Raw genomic sequence first — 24,355 nt, 5'->3', positions numbered from 1 at the left:
GAAATTTGAAGAGAAAAAGCCTAAAAGGCCGAGCTCAATTCTCCAGGATCCTGTCACCAGGTGCTGAAAAAATGAACTGAGCCAAATACCAGCTGCTAGGCATGATGGTATGCTGGTGGTCTCTGGGTGCTTAAAGGCACAGAGAATAGTTTAAAGTTACATAATTGCAGCCTATGGGGCTACACTGTCCTGCTTTCCTTCAACTTCTACTTTACAGAAAGGGATTTGTGAAAGAGATTTCAGCTGTTCTAGAAACTTTTAGCCTAAAATTATACATGTATATGGGTATATTAACCCTTTTGTGAATGCAATCTGAAGAATCTTTCCACTGTAGCATGTGTTTATAGGCTGCATAATAATATTTTCTTTCCGAAGTGTTTCTACAAGCCTTCCTGAGGAAAGGCGAACATCTACACTTCTATGGGAAAGTGCTCCAGACTTTCCGCACATGGAAAGAACTATTCAAAAGCTTATGACTTTCAATGGAGATCCCCTAAGATAGTTAGGAAAATATACAAAAATCATCATCAATGACACCGCTGATGGCATGAATGAAACCGTCGACAATTACACCGTCAATAAGGACAACACCCGTGAAAGCCCCTTCAATTGTGACAACGCCAACGAGAGTCCTATTGATGAAGACACCTCTATTATAAATCTCGTTATTGACGGTGACAACAATGGCACCATTGACAAAAGGCACCATTAACACCTCTGAGGCCTGTCTCAATAATTTCTACTAAAGGAAAATCTCCAACAGAAGCAATATTACCTGCTCACACGTTGCCTAGTAAAGTTTCACCAGTCCCGCCTGCACTCAGAGTACGAAGCCTCCTTTCGGGTAGGATAATAATGAGGACGACCAATACTATGGGGACCAAGTTTATTCATGTGAACAAACAATACAGTACAGTCCTGTTATGGTCCGCAGGATCACTATATTATCTAGGACTATTATAAAAGCTTCCCAGATCCTGCAACAACTGATCTTCTACAGCAACTACCAAAACCCATCCGATCTCCTCAGATCCAGACACCATTTACTTGCGTACCACCTATATTACCAGTGCCAGTGACCCCTTAACCTACTCCAGCAAGTACATTGGCTGAACCACCAGCGGACGATCCACCTTCCTCAGACGAGGTTAGCGAAGAAAAGGAGAACAGAGATTCTGCTTCAGTACCTAACGAATGGGATGATCTGATCCAAACATCATCCTCCCTGAACCACCACCATTGGACTCACCAATAGAAATCGTGGGTTACCACAACCCCATAGAGAGAACAGCAAAAAGATTTTACCTTCCTCTAAACAGTGGTTCCCAAACTGTGCGCCGCGGCGCCCTGGTGCGCCGTTATGAGTAGCCAGGGGCGCCGCGCACGAGGTGGGAAAGATAGCATTTGGACGTGTGTAGGCAGTAAAACATTATGCGTCTTTTGACGCCCTAGCAGGGCCTGAATGCAGGATGAAGATTATTCCAGCCGCAACATACGGGGGAGACACTCCTCGCTCATTAACTAATTTATTTAGTTTATTTTGAGAAGCTGAGTTTGAAAGGGACAAGTTATAAATGTGCAGTTTCCCCCGCAGTCACTCGAACAGATTCTGAGTTAATGAACACGTAGTAGGCCCCTCACAGAACGCGATGATTTTAAATAATGCTACAACTTGAAAACGTAAAATACCGGCATGTATAATTATATCCTGGCTGTTGTTCCCGCATTTTGTGTGAACTTGAAGAAACACTACGCCTGATTTTATAAATCAGAAATTCAAGTGAGCAAACTCACATTACAGTCCAGTGAACGTAACTAGGCAGTCTCTGCAAAAGGGTGCGTGCAGTGTGCAAGGCACGAGTTAAAGCCAGTCCTTCAATAAAGATAAGGTTAACAAATGGATTTATTAAGTGGCAAAACAAGTTTGTAAAACCCTGAACACAATTTAAGGCACATTGTTATCACTCACTGTCTATTTCCTGAAAAACGTTTCTGAATAAAAAAGTAATGCAAGTATTAGAATAAATTCGCAGCTGGCTCGAAAATGAAAAGACAATTTGCACCAAAAGCAATATTTCTCAGAGAAATCTCCGAAGTATGACATCAGCTTTGAAGCAGGAGTGGGCTTTTAAGCGTGGGGGAAGCAGACCTATGTGATAAAAGGCACGTGGGCAGGGACTGGCAGTGGGCCCACGTGTGGTCAATTCAAAGTCATTCATGTCCTGTGCCCCATACTGACCTGGGATGTAACTGGGTCTACCACCTCTACTTAGTGCAACTGACTCTACCTTATCCAGACCAGCACGCTACAAAACTGCCTCTTGCCTGTCCATTCTTCCGGCCATGAGACTGGCTCTACCCCAGCCCCACTGAGCTGGCTGGATCTTATGCAGCCCTGTCTTCTGCCAGTCATCTCGTTCTGCCCCCAACCTTACTGTCCTGCCCTGCCTCAGCCCCTGTGACCTGAAGTGTGCATACTTATAGCTCTACCAATGCTCGCTGATCTACCCCCACTGACAGTGTATATTACTTGCTGTTCACCAGCCCTCCCAGTCTGCCACCCAACTGACTGCCCCATCACTACTGTACTAACTTTGCTAGGCGACTAACTTTGCCCGTGCGCAGTGACATGGCATGCGACTGTCACTGCATCACCCCGCGTACTACCATCTTTCTGGTAAGTAACTTAACCTGACCTGTTTTGGCCTGCCAGGGAAGCTTTAATGATCACAAATGCTCCAAAACATGACTTCCTCTGCTTGTCATCAATTGGAAAATAAAAAAGCGTCCCAATTAATTTAAGGAAGACAACTGGAAGTACTCCCGAGGTCGGGCGTACACCCCCCCCCCCCCCCCACGGTAAAAAATGGCGGGGAGCCACGGCCAACTGCCAATTTAGTCAAGGGAGCCACAGGTCAAAAAAGTTTGGGAACCACTGCTCTAATAGCTAAGCAATCTGATTGCTTCTTCTGTGATTTTAAGGAACCCATGAAAATGTCAATCAGAGACATCCCTATTATAGACTTTATTTGGGAAGGTATACAGTCAAAATATTGAGTTTTTAATATCGATTTGCATTAATATCGAGTAAAAAATATAGAATGGACACAATATCGACTGGACAGAATATAGACTGTAAAAATATCGAATAGGATAGCATTAATATCGAATCAAAAATATAGAATGGACATAATATCAAATGGACAGAATATAGACTACAAAAATATAGAATGGACAGAATATAGACTACAAAGATATCGAAATTGAGGTAAGTAAGTTAATATCAACTTTTAAAGTTTTTTTATTTTAGTATATGTTTGAAAAGTGTATATTTATTTTATTATTTATATTAATTAATTATTTTTATGGTATTTAATTTTTGCGTAGTATAATTCAGTAGCGGGTTGTGGTTTTATAGGGGAATAGGGTGGGAAGTAATTTAATTATAATTAATTAAATATGTTAATTTATTTATTGGTATGTATTTTGAATTAATTGTTAATTAATTATTAATTGATAATTAAAATATAATTGGTAATTAATTTGAATTAATTGCTTAATTGATAATTATGTTAATTTTAGTAATTTATTTTCTGTAGCGGGTTGTCGGTTTATAGGGGAATAGGGTGGGAAGTAATTTAATTATAATTAATTAAATATGTTAATTTATTGATTGGTATTTATTTTGAATTAATTGTTAATTAATTATTAATTGGTAATTAATTAAAATATAATGGGTAATTAATTTATTAATTGATAATTATGTTAATTGTATTAATTTATTTTCTGTAGTGGGTTGTGGGTTTATAGGGGAATAGGGTGGGGAGTAATTTAATTGTAAGTAATTCTATTTTTAAAATCTTTTTTTGTAATCTTAATTTTTAATTATTTTTTAATTGTTAATTAATTTATTGCTAATTGGTAAATAATTTGTATTAGTAGGTAATTATTTTTATTAATTAATTTGTATTTCTATTTTTAATTGATTAATTAATATATTATATAAAAGTGTTAATTATTTTAATTAATTTGTAATTGGTATTAATATTTATTTTATATTTATTTATATATGAAGTATTTACTTTCCCTACTATTGCACTAACTGGAGTGGCAATAGTAATTTTTACCCTCCTGCTATCCAACACTTTCCCTACTGTTGCACTCTCTGGAGTGGGAATAAGTAAGTAAGTAATGATTATTGTTTAGTTAGTTAAAACCATAACAATTTAAAACAAGTAGCAAAAGCACAATATTACGATAAGCAGTTAAAAGCAGAAATTTAAGTATAAAATAATGTTGTTTCTTAAAAGTTCAATGCAGAAAGTTAGACCTCGTTTGCCCAGCTTCCGACCCTTTTAACAAAGCTTTTTAAAGGCTTTATGAAATTTGATCAGTCTGCCATGCAGTGGGGGGTCTGAGGGGCTTAGGCATGCCATTATTGCGGCTCTGCAGGATCTAATACCTCTTTCGTTGAAACTTGTCTTTAGAAAGATTGCACGTTCAGCCCGCAGTTTTATACATGTGCAAATTATATGGATAAAGTCTTCTTTGTGATGATTGCACAGCTGGCACGATTTAGGGCCTGTATGCAGCCAAGCTGGCTACTCAGCCTGGGATGGTAGTGTTCCAAAACACAGTGCCATAAGTTGTTTTTTTACGTTAATTGAGTAAGTTTCGCATAAATAAGCTGCCGGTGCAAGGGACTTATAGTGGTTTATCACCATCCAGGCGTGCGACCTTGATCTTAGGATATTTTTGTCCAGTAGCAGTGAATGGGTTTTTGATGCTTTATTTACAACTCGTTTAAACGATTGGTATGGCAAGTTTTTGTTCCATATTTCCGTTGTACATGTGGCCGAAAGGGATTTACAAAGGTATTGATTGAAAGGAGAAGATTTGTCTTGGTTTAGTTCAGACCAGATGGCCTCGTTGATTTTTGATGTAGCAGCGTTTAGCTTGAAGCGATACCAGGTTTTCACCGTCGCGTACGTTCTGCCAACTTCTTCATTTGTAAGGCCGAATTCCAGGCGAACCTGGGCTGGGGATGCTGACCTTGGAATCTGGAATACTTTTTTGTAGATGGAAGCTATTAGTTGGTTTAGGTGCTCTCCATCCTCGCCATGGAAGGCCGCGCTGGCATATGTTAGAGTTGGCAGGATTTTTGCCTTCATTACGGCGAGCAAAGGTTTATAGGAGGGACCCTTCAGCTTTTTAGCTAATAGGCTGAAAGCAAATGTTAGTGCGCTTGATCACTGAGACATATATTTTTTATGCTCCGTAAGATTTCTTGAGTTGTCGATGTAAAGGCCTAAGTATTTGTATTTTTTTACCTCCTCGAGTTGGATTCCATTAAGCCAGATTGTCTGTTTTCTTAACAGTTTTTTTCCAATCACCATAGTTTTGGTTTTTGGATGTGTTTATTTCAAGTTTGTTTTCTGAAATGTAAACTGGCATTTCATTCAGGCATCTTTGCAGGCCGATCTTTGTTTGGCTCATTAGTACCACGTCATCCCCGTATGAGAGATGCGAAAGTCTCAGTTCGCCAAGCTTTGGTGGATGGGAATTGGTACAGTCCAGCCTTTGAGAGAGGTCAGATAAAAACAAATTAAAAAGATGGGGGGGCCAGAACACACCCTTGTTTTAAGCCTCTGGTGGTTGTCAGCTTCCTTGAGAGTCTGGACCCATCACCTATCTTAATCCTTAGCCAGGTGTTTGAGTAGAATAACAGGATGCCTTTTGAAAGCCTTTCACGGATACCCCAGGCTCGCAGCTTTTTCCACAAAAGATGGCGATCAACACTGTTGAAGGCTGCTTTTAGGTCTATAAAGCAGAGGTAAAGTTGCAGTTTCCTCTGCTTACACTTGTTTGTAATTAGCGAAAGACCTAAAATGTTCGTCGTCGTTCCAAAGCCTTGTCTAAATCCCGTCTGGTTTTCCCGAATTAGGTTAAGGTCGTCAGACCATGCCTTAAGCTCTTCTAGTACCAGGGAGGCATAATCTTTGGCCTCTACGTCCAGCAGGCCTATCAATCGGTAGTGCGCTGGGTTTGCTCTGTCTCCTCCTTTAAATAAAGGTGTCAGAATTGAACCTTGCCAGTTTACTGGTATGATGTTTAGTTTCTCTATTTCTTGATATAAGTTGGAAAGGTGTTTGCCCCAAAACGGAATATCATATTTGAAGATTGCTTGGGGGATTCCGTTGGGGCCTGGTGCACTGTCGTTTCTGCCTTTCTTAATTATACGTCTAACTCCTTCCGTCGAAGGGGACGAGTAACTTATGGCTGGGATCGGGGAGACATTTTCCTCCATTGGATTTGTGACCACGTTCAATTGCTCCTTCTGTTTTGAAGTTGCGGCGTCTTCTGGGCTGGTGCTTTCAAAGAACCCAGTGGGATTTACATGAACTGCCCCTCGATCATAGGTGTTTCCCACGATTGGTTCTAGCAAGGGAGCTTCCCAAAACTTCCTGGATAGAAATTCCACCCACTCAGATTCTTGTATGTTTGAGGATAACACTGTAACCGGTCGGTTCAGATTGTTTATGATGATCCAAAACTGTTTTGAGTTGAATTTCTTTGAGCTACAGAGGAGTTCGGCCCAGAATTTGTCGTTGCTCTTTCTTTTTTCTTCCCAGAGGTCTTTTTTATAACATTTCCTGAGCTGTCTTACACTGTCCCATGCTGCTGTGTCTGGAGTTGTTCTTTTTAGCATCCTTATGCATTTTTTGAGTTTATGTTTCAGGGTTCGCAGACCTAACGTTGTTGTTTTTTACCGGGAGTTGGGCTGATTTTGTCCTGACGGCATTAATGTTTTTACCTCAGCTGTAAAGCTTTCCCATGCATATATTTTGTCCTGGGCTCCAATTTTGCTAGTAAATTAACAAGTTTTTTATTTTTAACTGCAATGTTTCAATTGTGTCATTTGACCATTTTAGACGTTTTAGGTCCACTGTGTGTATGTTGCCATCAATAGTTGTATTTACCTGGTGTTTGGGAATTTTGGACCTAACATGTATCAGCTGATATATATGGTCACTCCTGGTTGTGAACTCTATCGAGAAGTGCGATAGGGATGGTATCAGCGATACTGAGATTGCTGTGTAGTCCAGTCTTGACCTTGTCTTCCCCCCATGGAATGTAAACTTAGGGGGGAAATCGTCTGGAGTTCTACCGTTCAATACTCTTAGCCCAATAAACTCTAAGGCATTAACCAACCCTTGTCCTACGCGTTCCACTTTTAGCCTCATTGGCTGGTATTGATGTGGGACGGACCAATATATGTTGTCTGCTGATGTAGATTCGTCCTCGTCGGGAGTATAAATTAGGTTTGAGTTAAAGTCCCCTGTGAGTATCAAGTCCCACAAGGGAAAGGTACTCCGGATGTTGGTAATGATTCCGATTAGTTGTTTGTTATGGACCAATTTTTTCCTGGCCGAAGGATGTGTGTATGTGTTCATCAAGAGGACGATTTTTGATCTATTAGCAGGCCCTAATGTCAGTTTGATCAATTGAATATTTGGTCCTTCTGAATCCATTTGTTCACTTTCAATCTTTGTGGGAATAGTAATTTTTACCCCTATGCTATCCAACGCTTTCCCTACTGTTGCACTCTCTGGAGTTGGAATAGTAATTTTTACCCCTACACTATCCAACGCTTTCCCTACTGTTGCACTCTCTGGAGTGGGAATAGTAATTTTTACCCCTACACTATCCAACGCTTTCCCTACTGTTGCACTCTCTGGAGTGGGAATAGTAATTTTTACCCCTAAGCTATCCAACGCTTTCCCTACTGTTGCACTCTCTGGAGTGGGAATAGTATTTTTTACCCCTACACTATCCAACGCTTTCCCTACTGTTGCACTCTCTGGAGTGGGAATAGTACGTTTTTACCCCTATGCTATCCAGCGCTTTCCCTACTGTTGCACTCTCTGGAGTTGGAATAGTAATTTTTACCCCTACGCTATCCAACGCTTTCCCTACTGTTGCACTCTCTGGAGTGGGAATAGTAATTTTTACCCCTACGCTATCCAACGCTTTCCCTACTGTTGCACTCTCTGGAGTGGGAATAGTAATTTTTACCCCTACGCTATTCAACGCTTTCCCTACTGTTGCACTCTCTGGAGTGGGAATAGTAATTTTTACCCCTACGCTATCCAACGCTTTCCCTACTGTTGCACTGTCTGTAGTGGGAATAGTAATTTTTACCCCTACGCTATCCAGCGCTTTCCCTACTGTTGCACTCTCTGGAGTTGGAATAGTAATTTTTACCCCTACGCTATCCAATGCTTTCCCTACTGTTGCACTCACTGGAGTGGTAATAGTAAATTTTACCCTTTCCGCTATCCTACGGTAAAAATATTGTACATTTTTTAATAATATTACGTTTACATATATATATGTATTAACAAATCAATTTGTATGTTTTTTTTTTACTTACATTAATTATTTATTAATTTTAAGGTTATTTAAGTATGTTAAGTTAATTATATTTATTATTTCATTAATTTTTAATTAATTTAAAGCATTTTAAAAAAATCGATATTTTGACTAACTATTTTTTATATCGATATTTTTGATTCAATATTTTTGTACTTACCTGTTTGGAGATAGGAGGTCGAAATTTTCGTATTCTATATTTTTACCTCGATTTTTTGGTAGGTCGATATTTTGGCATTCTATATTATGTCAGTGATCCGTCTTTGGGAACACAGTATCAAGACAATAATGAATCCAGCTACAGTGTCGGCAGTACTCTCTAGAATAGATAAAAAATACAAAGCACTAGACGATTCGCCGGCATGTTTTATTAGTCATCCCGAGCAAGATTCCGTCATCACAGTAGCGGCCCAGCGATGCTCAAATAATCCATCAACCCCTATCACAACACCACCAGATAGGGATGGGTGTAGACTGAATAATATCAGAAAACGCTTTTCACAATAGCAGCCACCACTGTCAGAGCGGCTAACTCCCTTGCATTATTGGGAAACTATGGCAGGCAACTGTGATCTGATATAGCTCCATACCATGACCTCTTACTGGAGGATGCAAAAACTGAAGCAAAGAAGGGTCTCTAGGAGGGAGAGAGGACTTCTGTGGATAACTGACTGCAAAATTGGCATTTCCTCAACTGGATTTAGGCAGCTGGCTAGAGCATGGGTGCTTAAAAGACAAGGTTGACTGAAGGCAACATCTTTCAGACCAGACATCCAGAGAAAAATCCTGGATATACCGCTTGACAGTGAAGCGTGTTTGGCAAGCTTGTCGACGATGCTCTTCAAACTATAGAGACAGGTACGGACATGCCCAGGTCCTTGGGAATGCTACAAATGCAAAGACAGCCCTTTCAAGGAGATGGGGCAGGGGTGCATACTCTTATAGAAGAGACTTTCAACCTAATAGACAACGATTTCAACCCTTTGAAAGCCAGTATTGCCCCCAGTATACCCAACAATATAAACAGCCACCTCCAGCAGTGTACAAACAAAAAACAAGAGGTAAACAACCTCCTAGAGGGAGAGACACTGCCATAAAGCAGCGACCTTTTAAGGGTGTCTGTTACCCTCCACAATTCACAAAAACAGCTTGGAGGCTGTATCTCCAACTATCTTAATTGGTGGTCCCTTATAACAATGGACAGATGGGTTCTAGATGTCATAACTAGAGGATACACACTAGAGTTCATCACCAAACCACCAAATATTCCCCTAAAAAGGGCACCACTTCCCCATCTAAAACAACTTTTGCTAGAAATATTAGTCATGGAATAGAAGAGGTCGAAAATACTCAAGAGGGGAATCAGTTTCTACTCCCGTTTCCTCCTGATATGAAAAAGTCTGGAGACTGGCACCCTAACTTAGACCTTCGGAAACAACAAATATTTTAGAAAACAATCTTTTTGCATGGTCACCCTACAAGATATTTTGCAATTCCTCAATCATGGGGATCACATACCTGGTTTAGATCTCCAAGATGCACACTTCCATGTCCCGATTCACCCAAAACATCAAAAATACCTGTGATTTAAGGTGAATGATACCCACTACCAATTCAACATCCTTCCTTCTGGTCTAAAATCGGCTCCTTGCAACTTCACCAAGTGTCTGGCTCCAATGGCAGCTCATTTGAAACAAAAGGGAATGCTGGTATTCCCACAGCTGGACCCCTTGTTAATAATGGCTGCCACGTCTTGGCAGGCAACAACAGTTACATCAAAGTGCCTCACACACAAAATCTGGGCCTCACAGTCAACAAACAAAAATCCTATCTCACACCAACAACAATGCTGACTTTCCTGAGAGCAGTTCTAGATATGAACTTGGATAAGTCATTTGTCTCACAAGATAGGCAGTCAAGGATTAAGCAGCTGGCTCAGCATCTAAGCAGAAGAAAGTCTGTTTCAGTTTGACTGTACAAATCATCCTCAGAATGGTATCCTCTTGCATTCCATTAATCCCCAATTGTTGACTTGACAGGCAACCATTGCAGGAGGAACTAAACAAACAATAGGTGTTATTCCTAGGGTCATTTGACGACATCATTCAGATTACCCCAACTCTGATAACATCCATGCAATGGAGGTCTCAAAGTAGAAATTTAGGCAAGGGGCTAACATTCCTCACACTGATCTCAGACTTTGTAATAACAACAGCTTTGTCCTTAGAGGGATGGGGCACATATCTTCAGAATTTGACAATCAGTGGGAGGTGGAACAACCTCCAAAAGAAAATGCATATAAACTTGCTGGAATTCAGAGCCATAGAACTGGCCCTAGTCTTTTTTTTCCTTCCCAGAGTAGCAAGATCATCCTTGTTAAACCGCATGAGCAATACCACCAGCATGCATTACATAAACAAACTGGAGTAACAAGGGCCTCAGCTCTGTCATAGCAAGTGCAAGAAATATATAAATGGGCCCTACACAGCCAAATAACACTAAAGGCAGAACAGATGCCTAAAGCAACCAATTTGTTAGCCAACATGTTAAACAGAATGACTGCCAGGTGCCATGAGTGGGACCTCAAACAGTAGATTCTAGAAGACATCTTTGATCACTGGTGCATATCAAACATGGGTCTATTTGAGACCAAGGGCAACTGAAAATGCCAGTAATACACACACTGGCATCAACAGGGGGGGTCGTGGTGGAATGTCTTTTCGATCAAATGGTCAAAGATCTTTGCGTACGCTTTTCCCCCTATCCCATTTTTCCTGAGGATCCTCAGAAAACTCAAGAGGGAACCCTGCTGAGTGATCCTGATTGCTCCTAGAATCAGCTGAAGCCCATACCAACATTGAACAATGGGCCAGGTACGTCATCCGAATCAACATCACTACACTTGTTAGCCGGGCTCCTGAAATCAATGAATTCGCAATGTTGAATATTTCAGTGAATTGCAGGAAGATCCTTGCAAAGGACAGGGCCAACACCATCAATAAGACATACAAGCTCAAGTAGAAGCATTTCAGTTTGTGGTGTCAGGAAAAATGTGTTCATCCTATCTCATCAGCCCCAGAACAAATTCTCCCGCATCTTCTTCAATTAGCAAAATCTGGTCTAGCTCACACATCCATTAAAGTGCATCTGACAGCTATATCACGATTTTCGAGATCAGATAAGTTACCTTCCCTATGGTCAAACAGAGTGATCAAACACTTTCTCAATGAACTTTTCTGGGTGTTTCCCTCCTGTGAAGAAACCTCCTCCTACTTGGCATCTAAATATAGTACTGAGCCAATTAATGAAGGCTCTGTGTGGGCCCATTCACAAGACAGATTTAAAATATCTGAAATGGAAAACTGCACTGTTTTTGGCACTATCCTCAGCAAAAAGTGATAGTGACGTCCAAGCATTTATAATTAAAGAACCATTCATGCAACTCAAACAAGACAGTGTGGTATTGGAAACCAATTCTAAGTTTATACCAAAGGATTCTTTGGATTTCCACCTTAATTAACCCATAATACTGAGAACATTCTTTTCCAATTCCCAAACTATGCCAGAAAAATCACTACATACTTTGGACGTTAAAAGGTGCATTAAGTTCTACCTGCACAGGATTAGACAACCCTGCAAAACAGATCAATTGTTTGTGGCTTATGGAAATCTACGAAGACGTTCCCCAGTTTCAAAGCAAAGCATACCAAGGTGGATTGCAGCAGATCCAATAATGTCACAGACAAGCAGGAACACTCTTAACACACAAGGATAAGGTTCATGCTACCTGAGCTGTTTCTACTACCACAGCTCTCTTTGCTGGTGTGCCTCTTCAGCAAATATGCTGAGCAGCAACATGGTCAAGCAGGCAGACCTTTACACAGCATTACTGTCTAGATTACTCTGACAAAAGCGATGTGGCTGTGGTTCAAGCAGTGTTGTGTCTGTTCAAATAAGTTGGTACATTTTATTTTTAGCTATCTTTCCCACCATCTGCTATGATATGATAATATTGTTCTTTCCAAATACTAACTGCTGATTATTCTGATACAAGCATGTGAATCCATGAAAGATCCAATACTGGAGAAGAAAATAAGTTACTTCCATGTAACAGTAGTTCTCCAGTATTGGTATCTTTCATAGATTCACATGTGACCCATCCTCCTACCCATAGATGCCCCCTTATTTCTGTACAGTATTATATCCCAATTGTGCTGTAAAATCTGATGGAGTGGAGCCTCTGTGGTGAGTGTCCTAAAAGGTGCTGTTGCTTGATTGGTTGGACTTTGGGTCTTTTTGAATGATGTTAATAAGCTATGTCTTTTAACATTGGCTTCTATGTAGGTCTTTGACTACTGCTTTCTGTGGTATTGTGGGACTCCCACTTCGACGACCAGGAATGATTCAAGTATGTGAATCAATGACAGATCAACTACTGGAGCTCTACAGTTACAGGTTACTTATTTTATTTTAATTCAACTAAAGTACCGGATTGCATAGGACTGGAACAAGGGAAAACCAGGTGGCAAACAACTGACACCAACCTTTTCACATGGGCACCTCCTGGTTATGAAAGATGTCTTTTCCCTGTGGAGTAGCCCAAGGTTCCATAGTGTCTCCTGTCATCTTCATGTTTTACATGGAACTGCTTGGTGCTCTACTCCCAGATAACAGCATCAAAATTCAATAATGTGCCGATGAGACACAGCTCTAATTGGAAATCGCCTCAGCTTCACACATCCAACACTGATTGCACATCATCCAGATCTGGACAGCCAGTGCCTACCTGAAGCTCAATCCAACCAAGATAGAATTTCTGGTATTGCCAAGGCCAACAAACAAAATATAGAACAAACCTAGCTCAATGACATGAACCTTAATGGTTTCGAACCCCAACTTTTACTGAATGCTAAACCACTTGGATTCTGGGCAATAGCTCGCTTAATCTTCCCGATGGCCCCCAGCGCCTAGAGACCCTTACGGGTGATTGTGCGCTTTACAAATGTGGACTTTACTTTAAATGTGGACTTTACCCTGGACACTAAACTCATCCTAAAGAGACACATTGCCCGAAAATAACTAAAATGGCCTGTTGCTGTCCAAGGTCTCATACTCTTGCATCTGGATGGTGGTAATTCCCTTCTCTAGGGTCTCCTAGACTCCACACTGATGTCCCTTAGGGGCATCTTTCACACCGAGCATGTGTTATCCAGGACCTAAATAAATATGATCACATCACCCACATCCTGATGGAACTCCATTGGCTGCGCTTGCCAGCATGTACCATCTTCAAAACCAGCTGCATCATTTACAAAAATATCATGGCCAGCACACACCCCTTACCTTGCAGACAAGCTTAACCATTTTTGGTAGTTCTCGGCACACTGTACTCAGGACACCATCACACTGCAGACATGTAAATCACGCAAAAACTAGATAGCAAGCCCTATCTGCAACATCTCCTTATCCATCAGAACAGCCCCAATGCTGCTTCAGTTTAGGCAGGAGCTGAAGACTCACCACTTTAAAGAACGCATCACATTATATTAACCATCCATAATCCAGCTTCTTCTCCTATGACCTATTGATCTTATGCTTGTCTTTGACAATGTACAGTGCACAACTGCCTTTTGGCTGGGGTCATACATATTCACACATACATGATTTCATTAGGAAGATAAAGGCATAGCAATCTAAATATGTTCCTATGATAGTCTACCCTCTGCCCTCTTGCAGGCTTTGTCAAGGGTTTTCACACCAGAATTCAGGTTTTGCTATTCACAGAGAATAGTACTATACTAGGGGTCATTTAAGAGTCAATTGTGTTTGAAGGAGACAGGAGGAAGTTGCTGTATGAAAGTTTGGTCAAGGCAGTGGGTTTGTATTCCTCATGTGTTCTTCGTTTTTTCAGATGGTCAATATGTGCCCTATTTTGAAATACTTTCCTGGACCACACCAAAAACTCCTGGAGAATGCTGCCCAAATCTTCAAGTTCATAGATGAGGCCACAGAGGAGCACAGAAAAACACTTGATGCCCAGAATCCACGAGACTACATTGATGCCTACCTTCTGGAAATGGACAAGGTGAGGAGAAGGTCTTAAAAGGGTTGTAAGTCTGCTATTCTTTGAAACACACCACTGTGCTTGTCTCTATATGTCTTAACTCAAGAGCTGTGGGGTCGACAAAGGAGAGTGCAGATGATGATTCAAATCATGAGGACCTGTAGAAATAAAAAAAATATTTAATAAGCATAACATAAGCAGAAGTATTAGTTATGTGATCTATATGAATTATGACTTGTTGTGCCTGGAAATGCATGGAGTCTGGAGCAGATGGCTCTGATTGGTAGAATGAGATAACGATAAGTGGGCATTCTAGTGCACAGGATTACGAAGTACATAAAGAATGCTTTTTGCATTGATGAAACAGCTTTTGGAGACTTTAGTGCAGACAATAGCTGGTTTTGGTGAGTGAGCGGACATATGAAATCCAATTTCTCAGCAGACCCCATGTAAGTGTGGGACATGTACAGGCCTTTCACATTCCTCACCAGGGTTCTGGAAAGAAGATTCACCAACCAATTAAAAGAGCACACCAATAATAATCACCTCATAGGAGATTTCCAATCTGCTTTCCTATCTGTCACAGCATTAAAACTCCATCCTGAAAGCTGAGGATGACACTTTGTATTGCTTCACACTCCCAGATAATAGAAAATACTGCCCTCCTACACGGAGGCTTAAACACGACGAAGCAATAAAAACAACTAAACACCTCCTGGAAAGGGATTTCACTTTTATAAAATAAAACACATCAAAGAATAAGGCATGGGGTTTTATTTATGCAACGCTCTCTAACAGAAAGGCTGTCCCAGAAGTCAAATGAACAACATTCAAATGTATATGGGGATATATATATAGAATGCATGGAATATACATGAAATAAAATGCAAGCAGATAACAATAATAAAATAAGATGCAATCAGATAATAATATGGAATGAAAAGAAGCAGATTATGCTGGAGGTCCTGCAAGAAATCAGAATGATATATACACTAAACACATCAGATGTTACAACCACTGAAGACTTGGATATGCACATAGGCACTCACACATCGCAATGAAAGCATCTCAGATGATTATCACCACTGGGTACTTGGATGTGCACACAAACTTACTCACACATCACAAAGTTAATACTCAAAAACAAAACATCTCACCAATTGTTCAATCAAAATCCTTGCCAACTCAAGCTGGAGGAGCCCTTTAACAGCCAGATAGGATTCTCGATCTGGGCACAAATTCCCGTGTGACGACACGTCTGCCCCACAAGCGAGCTCCCGTCTGGGTACCAAGATCCCTCGACTTTTATACCTTTTACTCAGCCTGAGGCGAAGGTTCTAGAACCCTCTGGCATCAACAATTTCTGCTCTGAAAGGCACCAAGAACACTTCCCACACATTATCCCAGCGAAGCTTACGAAAGCCTCCATCCAGCAGAAACAAAAAAGCCTTGAACATGAATAACCTAAAAAACTTGAGTAATCTGGGGCCTGCCTGTGTGCGCAAAAAAACTCAAGCTAGACAGAGTCAGAATTCAAGATGACATAGGGGCATGTCAAAACCAATAGTAAGAACTTCATAATACTTCCCAATGTACAATACAATGCACATTTGTGCACCAGTGGCTAAAGCATCAAGCACTTCATCTCCTAATGTACAACATGATGCACATTTGAGCACCACTGCTTATAACATTGCACTTAGAGACCAAGAAGTACATTCCACATCTCTCTCTCTCATGCTTTCAAACGCACATCCCACGCTTTCTATTCCTGGCAAACTGTTCTAGTCTGTGTAAGCCCTCCCACATTAAAACTACAAGATTCCACGAAATACACCTCCAAGGAAACATGCACATTCAGTGAAAAATGATGTCGTTCATTCATGCTAGGGTAAAATAAAACACCAAAAGTCAACTAAAACAATGGTAGTCAAAGGTGAGCATGCAGTTTCAAAACATAGGAGTGCCTCTAGCACTACACACAATACATGGTACAAAGGCTGATATGATGTTCTCTGACCAACATCAGGACAAACTAGCTCAGAAAACAGACACGTTCGACATAACAAAGTTTTGGTCAGTAATTAGTGGGAACCGGAAATATATATGTGGAAATTTTTTGTGTGATGGTTGTGGGAACATTAACTTGTAACAAAATGTTCTACTGATTATGCGATGGGAATCATTTCCATCTTCCGGGGCCTTCTTTAGTAAAAGGATTTAAAACTTATAATCCTTCTGCAGTCCCAGTTTTCCCAAGGAACTTTTGTATCTTATAACCACAACCTCTCAAATATACAACAATTTCTCCAGGTGGGAAAAATTCCAGGTTTGTCAAGGTGCATTACATCCCTTGGAAGATCTGATCTTTCACTGAACTTCTTTGTGGGGTATGCAATTGGATTCCAATGTAGATCTTTTCCCAGGTTTGGCGGGGATGTACAATCTACAGGCCCAATGTCATTATCAATTTTATATGTCGGATTCAGTCATCTAATACCTATGGGGGTGATTTATGAGAACAGGGAATAGCACTACAGAAGTACTCTGTTGTATACTGCCACATGCCTTTGAAAATCAGCCACAACCCATCCAACTCCATATTTAGTAAAAGTGCAAAGAGGGCTCAGTCCTTTCTGTTTCTACTAATTGTACATGAATATTCCATTAAGTGTATACTACTTTTGCGTACTCAAAAGCACCTTTGTGAATAAGTCCCAATATTATTCTTAAGCAGAATTTCAAATTCGGAGTGGCCGAACTGCTCCTTGCTCCACCCCAACAGGCTGAATGGCCGTTACCCTCAGCACAGTATTTATCACCAGGCTTAATCACATTGTGTTCATCCTATTCCCTTTGAGGTTGCGCTGTAGTCTTCAAAGTGATTGACTTTGACGAAACACTTCCATCAGTTTCACAAAGAACCTCAATTAAGCGTACGGTAATATTTTGTGATGTTGTGGCATGCTGACCTACTTTTACATACAGTGTCTGTTGGCTCACTGGACTAATACATCAACTACAAGAGTCTCTGTTTATATTCATGGGCACAGATTTGAATCCTGGTTGATCCACTCACCGTGTTCATCCTTCTGAGATCAATATACTGCCACTGAGTGGGTAACAATAAACATGTTGTCCACTGCCAATATAACCCAAGGGTGAATTTGCTCTTTATAAACACTCTTTCATAATATATAGAGCTGTACATAGTTCCTTAGATCCTTTACAATGTCATCAAACAATTTTGGGCATTCAGACCCCTATATCTTTTCCTTGATCTTTTGCAACTGCATCTCCCAGCTATTTTAGGTCCTTCTTTGTTAAGGAGAATTGAAACAGGATTTATGATCTCCATGAATTCCCCAGTGAAAAGTGATATATTTTTAAGAGTTCAGATTTATTTTGTGTGTTTGTTTTCAAATCTTATTTGGCAACATACAAATTTATATGATAAAGCACAGATTATTTAAATATTTATGTTCTGATTAAGAGGGTGCCATGCAACTAATTTTCCCTGTGTATTTGTGATTTGTCAAAGAGATCACCATCTGAAATGAGGGTCCACAAGTGAGCTAGAGCCTTGGTAATAACACCAGCAATGTTTCTAGACTGAATTGTGATACTGTTACCAGTTAGTTAGAAGGACATTTCCAGGGGGTATGCAATAGCTTTTTAGGTTTAATGTGTACTGATGCCTGTTTGGGAGAGGTTGGGGAGGTGAGTCTTAGTTGACTTTGCTTGCCATTGTTTGGTCAGGATTTTGCTGCTGGTTCCAAATGGGTTCCTGGATGATGCTGTTGGTAGGGGCCCTGGTAATGTTTGAATACATTCTCTCTTTTCTATCTAGGGGACTTGGGCAGTTGTATTAACTAGCAGAGTTCAGATTAGAGTTGCAGCAGGAGTTTTAAGATCAATGTATACCATGAGTCCATTTGAGATTGAAGCTGTTTGGCAAGTGTATGCTTTCGATTCACTTTGACCTGCCCCGTTAGTTGTGCCAGAATGGCTTATAGAAGTCCTTACTCCATGTCTTAATTGATCTCTATCGATCGACTGAGATGCACCTACAGCTTCTTCACTACACTCGTGTCTGATTTTATCCCATCACCCGATAGTACATGCCCCAAATTTGTAACACCTTGTTCTTTGAGATGACACTTTATTGTTATTGCCCTATTCAATTTTTCGGGTCATTCCATTACTATGTCAACATTTTCTGTCCTCCCTAGATGTTGTTTTGGAAACACACTACTACACTCGTACTTTTGAAAATATTCTGCATTAAACTCTGAAAATCTGCTCTAAGCCAAAAATGCATTTTTCATTATCAATAATCCCCTATTAGTTTCAGAAATAATGTCAATCATCCAAAGTTGTCCTTTTTGTTTAGGCTGCAGGACTGTTTTTGAGAAAATGTCTTTTTAATTAGACTTAGAAGGTTACATGGATTTTGGTGTACTGTGAATAGATTATAGAAGATGAGGCCTAGGGAGCAGCTCTAAATACCTATGTTCATGTTTGTAATTATGCTTATGACCTTTGATTTCAGCGAGCCTCTAATCCAGACTCTACCTTCTCTCCTGAGAACTTGCAAGTGTGTGTCGCAGACCTTTTTTCAGCTGGGACAGACACATCTACCACCACCCTTAGGTGGGGACTTCTGTACATGATTGCATACCCAGATATCCAAGGTAAGATGTGTAAACTGATAACATGGTGCTCATTTATGAACTCTGATACCTGACGAACCATAAGCATACAGGATGATGAGAGTGACACACTTTTTTTTTGTTCTTTTGCAAAGATAAGGTAAATGCGTCCTTCCACTATTGTGGCTCCCACAGTGAAAAACAGCTGAAAATTCAGACCAAGCATAGCAGTGATAACTGAGAAGAAAATAGTCATTATCGAGAACAAAGTTTCTTGGGAAAGGTGATGGGGGTGCAGACACACATTAAACAAAGCCTTTTGCAACCTGGTGACTGTTATTGTAACATAACCCACCCACCATTATGCATGGTAGGTGAGATGAGGAAAACACTACCACCGCCTTTGGACAAGGTAGTGGTACGTATTGCAACAAACTACATCCCACCAGTGAGCAAGGTTAGGTATATATACACCTGTATTGCTCACCCCACCCCCACCAATAGTCAAGACTGATGCAGGGAAGAAAAGATGGGGCTGCTACTGGTTATCCCATACTCTTTGTTTTATGCCCCCTTTCTTTGCCTTTGGGCAAAATGAGAGAAACACTCTACCACTGTCCTTGGGGACAAGGCAGGCATTGCAAACCAAAAACGTATTCCTTAACCGTTGGCCAAAGGAAGGATGTGGAGAACACACTACCGCTGACATTAAGCAAGACTGGAGTTAACAACTACCCTCTCTGTCATTGGGATGCTGTGGTGAGAAAGGCCTATAATGGCACAAGCCATTGGTCTTCCACCCTAAGCCAATGTTTTTATTGTCATCCTGCACCAATGCATTCACCTTCATACATCCACAAAACCAACATTACACTGTATACCACCATCAAAACACAAAAGGGAAAACATAAAATAATACATTCCCTACAAACAATACAAAGGTGATAGGGAGTTAAGGTTGACTGAAATGTTGACAGTGGCTATGACACATAAATTTGGATGCCCTGATACAAAAAAAGTTGGGATACTAGCTTCCCATAATCTCCAAATCACTGTACTAACTCCACCACCACCATCAATTGTGAAAGGTGTAAATGAGAAGTGAGAGACGTGTGTGTGTGTGTGAGTGTGTGCGTGTGCGTGTGTGTGTGTTTGTGTGTGTGTGTGTGTTGGTGTGTGTGTGTGTGTGTGTATATGTGTGTGTGTGTGTGTGTTGGTGTGTGTGTGTGTGTGTGTGTGTGTGTGTGTGTGTGTGTGTGCGCGTGTGTGTGTGTGTGTGTGTGTGTGTGTGTGTGTAAATGATTGTGGGACTATAAGGTGGAGAAACACCAAAGAGAAATGGAAACAGCTAAATATATTTTTTTCATGGGAATCTATTTTGTGAAATCATCTCACAAATGTATTCCACCTCAGTTTTGGTTCCTGTGGGGCCTTGATTGGTCGAGTTGCAATGGCTCAGTAGATGTCTGGTTGGTATGGCAAAGTGCAGCATGAGCATATGAGAGGCTTGTGGCACAGATCTGTAAGAGAAGAGCCGATTGAACATAATAGAGAAGCGCTCATGAGGGTCAGAAGAGACATTGTAACAGCACAATGAAGAAACGTATTGCACACATCCTCGTCCTCATGCAAAGCGGTGATGCATTTTACTCGCCCTTCTTGTACCGGTCACTCGCATACTAGTAATTAAAATGTCTTGAACTGCAGTAGTTATAAATGCTCACAAAAGAAAACAAACCACCTCTATTTATGTACATGAGCTGATGCAACAGTGTTACAGAGTAGTGCAGGTAGTGAATGCACATGTTTATCTTGTGAAATAGTTGCTCATCTTGATAAATGCTGCCAGTATTACTAGAAAAACACACAAGATGATGGACGGAATGTTGCACAATGGCAAAGCATTCACCTCCAGTCACATATATGGATTTAATCTATTGTTATTTTGCTCACCAAGCCACCCCAGTTCAGACATGGCCGTATGCAAATCAGTCTTGACCCTGTGCCTCATGGGAACAGTCCAGCCCGAACTGCCAAGCCATGTCTTTCCTGGACCGGAATCAAGCATCCTAGGACCGGTTTCTGGCTATCAGCCGTCTTCAGCCAGGATAGCTTGACTCCAGTGGCCTAGTGAGCACGGGACCCATGTCTGGGCATACCCTTCCCACATAGGGTGAACAGCAAAACACACAAGATGATGGACGGAATGTTGCACAATGGCAAAACATTCACCCCCAGTCACAGATCTGGGTTTAATCCATTGTTATGTTGCTCACCAAGCCACCCCAGTCAAGCTATCCTGGCTGAAGACGGCTGATAGCCAGAAACCGGTCCTAGGATGCTTGATTCGGGTCCAGGGAAGACATGGCTTGGCAGTTCAGGCTGGACTGTTCCCATGAGGCACAGGGTCAAGACTGATTTTCATACGGCCATGTCTGAACTGGGGTGGCTTGGTGAGCAAAATAACGATGGATTAAACCCAGATCTGTAACTGGGGGTGAATGTTTTGCCATTGTGCAACATTCCGTCCATCATCTTGTGTGTTTTGCCAGTATTACTAGAGGCTCAGAGTTGATAGTCTTCCATTTCTGCCGACTGTGCAGAAAGCGCATCGTCAGATTTCCACAGTCCTTCCCTATATGGAAGGTCCAGACGGCCTGTATTTTTGGATATATTATATTTCAGTTTAAGAACCTTTTTTATGTGGCTAAATGTTTTTGATATCAAGGAACCTATTAGAGCTTATCAATCATTTGAAAAATGTTTTTGGAGTGTGAACCCTATCTAAATTCACAAGCTCCGCATTTTTTTCACCACCTAGAGAGACCTGAGAAATTTCTTTGAATAGAAGCATAGACCGTAGTTTAGCCCTTGGAGGATGGAGTACCATCCATCAGAATGGTGAAAGACTTAATGTCTGCTACCCTGATGGATGGCAGTCTGTCCTATTAAGAGATGGCTGCCAGCCCTATGGTCATCTCAGTACCATGAAAGAAACCATTATCATGGCAGCTCTTTTCAACTTTTGGTGGACTGCTACCATCTGTTTTCATAGCCGCCCACCAAACTATTAACATTTCTTGTTTTTCAAAAAAGTAAACTAACTAAAGACCCCCACACCATGGCAGTTTTCTCTCAGGGTGAGTGGGTTATTATTTGTTTTCTGTCCGTAGAGTGGGTCTAGTGTAGATGGTGTGACAGCTTTACTCCGACTCAGCCAGATATACCTTCTCATCGATAGAGCCAAAGGGGTCTCTGTTGCTGGAAAGCTGACGGTCCTACTGACCATAAGTAGGTCAGGACTTTTCAGTTTGGCAAAAAGGTTACTCTCACATTTGCAATGGAGTACCATGCCCACCAAACTCTAAATTACAGCAAAGTTTTAATGTTTAGGCATCAACAATGTGCACACCCAGTATGACATCACCCATAATCCCACATACCCCAGTGTCATGACTCTGGGACAGTACAGGCATGATTTGCTGACTTGAAAATTAAATATTTAGGAGAAGCGCAGAAGGAGAAGGCTCTGAGTATAGCACATTTGGAGACTTGTTCATGGCAGGATGTGGCTGAGGCACAGGAGCAGGTCTTCTAGGTTAGACTGAGAAAGTTAGATAATCTCTCTGCAGTAGGATCACATCCAGTGTAAGTAACTTAAGCAGCCAGATGGCAGTAGCAAGTTGACTTGCAACTGCTTAGTTTTGTAGATCCTGCTCGCTTAGTTCATTCACCATTGATTGAGGTTCTGTTGCAGGGTGGAATATTAGGTGGTATGGCTAGGAGGCCATACCTTGCAATATTCTCACAATGCAAAGAGATGATCCTTGGATTCAACAACAATAATCCTTAGCTCAGTCCTCGTAGTGTGGCAAAGAGCAGTCTGGTATTACTGGAGGGAAATGTGTAAAGCATTTTACAGTAAGATTATGGTGCATAAGTAATTGAGACAAAACTCATTTCAGACACCAATTTATAAAAATAGAGCTTATTTTGAAATATAGAAACAAAAATGAACTTTGTATCAGACACACAACTGGAGTTGTGGATTTGTAAAACGTTCAAAAATAAATGCAGTAAATCCGTCAAACTGGTCTTGTTGAAATGAATGGGGTAAAACACAGGTGACACTCGGTCACTTGCAGGCTGAGTTCAAACGAGCCCTCTTCTGGAAAAGGTCATGCGGATTCCTAGACCAAGTTCCAACTGTCGTTACTTCGTCACCTTGCCCTGGAAGTCCTGGTGCAGAGGTGATTTGGCTGTCCTTGGTACTGAACGGGATCCGAGGGAGATGTCAAACTTCCAGCACTTGACAAAACCACACATGGAGGTGGATTTCCACATTACCCAAGGAGCAAAGAGGCCTTTGAGATCCTGGGACCCTGGTTCAACAGCTGGATTTCTTCTATCTTGCGTGGCGGCTGCGGGTGCAGAGGTTGCTGGCAGCTGTCAATCACCCGGGCAGGTCGCGCCAAAGATGCTTTACCACACACTTGATGACTCTAACTCCAGGATGCAGGAACACAGCAGCAGGGTCGTGGCCAAAGTCAGTCGCTGTGAGTTGCTCTCGGGTGGAGATGTCACTCCAGGGGCTGATCACCCGACTGGCGATCAACAAGCCTTGGTTCCGGCAAATGTAGTCCAGGATACTTCTGCAGCTGAAGGTCGACAGGAGTGGAGTAGTGGCTTAAAACTTGGTGAAAGTTTAGCTATTACTCTGGGTATGTAGGACTGCACTTCTCTTCTGGCTCACTCTTGACAAGCCCAGCTGGTCGCAATTCTTGTCATGCCACATGTCGATTTTCCTGCAGATAGCAGGGGACTGGTCCCATCAATCCAACTGAGTCTTCTTCAGTTTCTGGTGTCCACTGCAGTCCCTCTTGCTGAGAGCAATGAGCTTTTGCCGTAGACACACTTAGAACTCTCGGTTCCAATATATGGTCTCTTCAGGGCACTTAAGTGTCCTATCTGCGTACTGTGATAGAATTCAAAGTCCTGTTGTAAGTGACATTATCTTCTTTGTGGCTCTTCTTGGGTTCAATGTCAGAACTGAGGTTCTAATGTCAGGGGAGCACCTTAAATCCTAGTTTAGGGGGCATTAAGGGCACGAGGGACAGTGGCCAATGAGCTACTGTTTCCTGCAGCTAACCCGCCCCTAAGATGACAACATGCTTTGGGTGTACATCACCTTTCTTTTAGGGTCTTC

At 41.3% G+C, this 24,355-nt stretch overlaps 1 protein-coding gene across 1 annotated transcript in view; it reads left to right on the top strand.

Annotated features, from left to right (window-relative positions):
• Window positions 1–24,355, top strand: part of LOC144798350 (cytochrome P450 2B1-like) — a 243,576-nt gene that overhangs the window by 186,968 nt on the left and 32,253 nt on the right. Inside the window, exons 6-7 of the mRNA XM_078669185.1 lie at window positions 14,345–14,518; window positions 19,050–19,191. Of these exons, the coding sequence (XP_078525311.1) occupies window positions 14,345–14,518; window positions 19,050–19,191 (316 nt within the window). The remainder of the gene's footprint in view (window positions 1–14,344; window positions 14,519–19,049; window positions 19,192–24,355) is intronic.

The sequence above is a fragment of the Lissotriton helveticus genome, chromosome 12, assembly GCF_964261635.1.
Source record: "Lissotriton helveticus chromosome 12, aLisHel1.1, whole genome shotgun sequence".
NCBI lineage: Eukaryota > Metazoa > Chordata > Amphibia > Caudata > Salamandridae > Lissotriton > Lissotriton helveticus.
The sequence above is the reverse complement of the archived record's forward strand: the minus strand, read 5'-3'. Positions and strand labels throughout refer to the sequence as shown.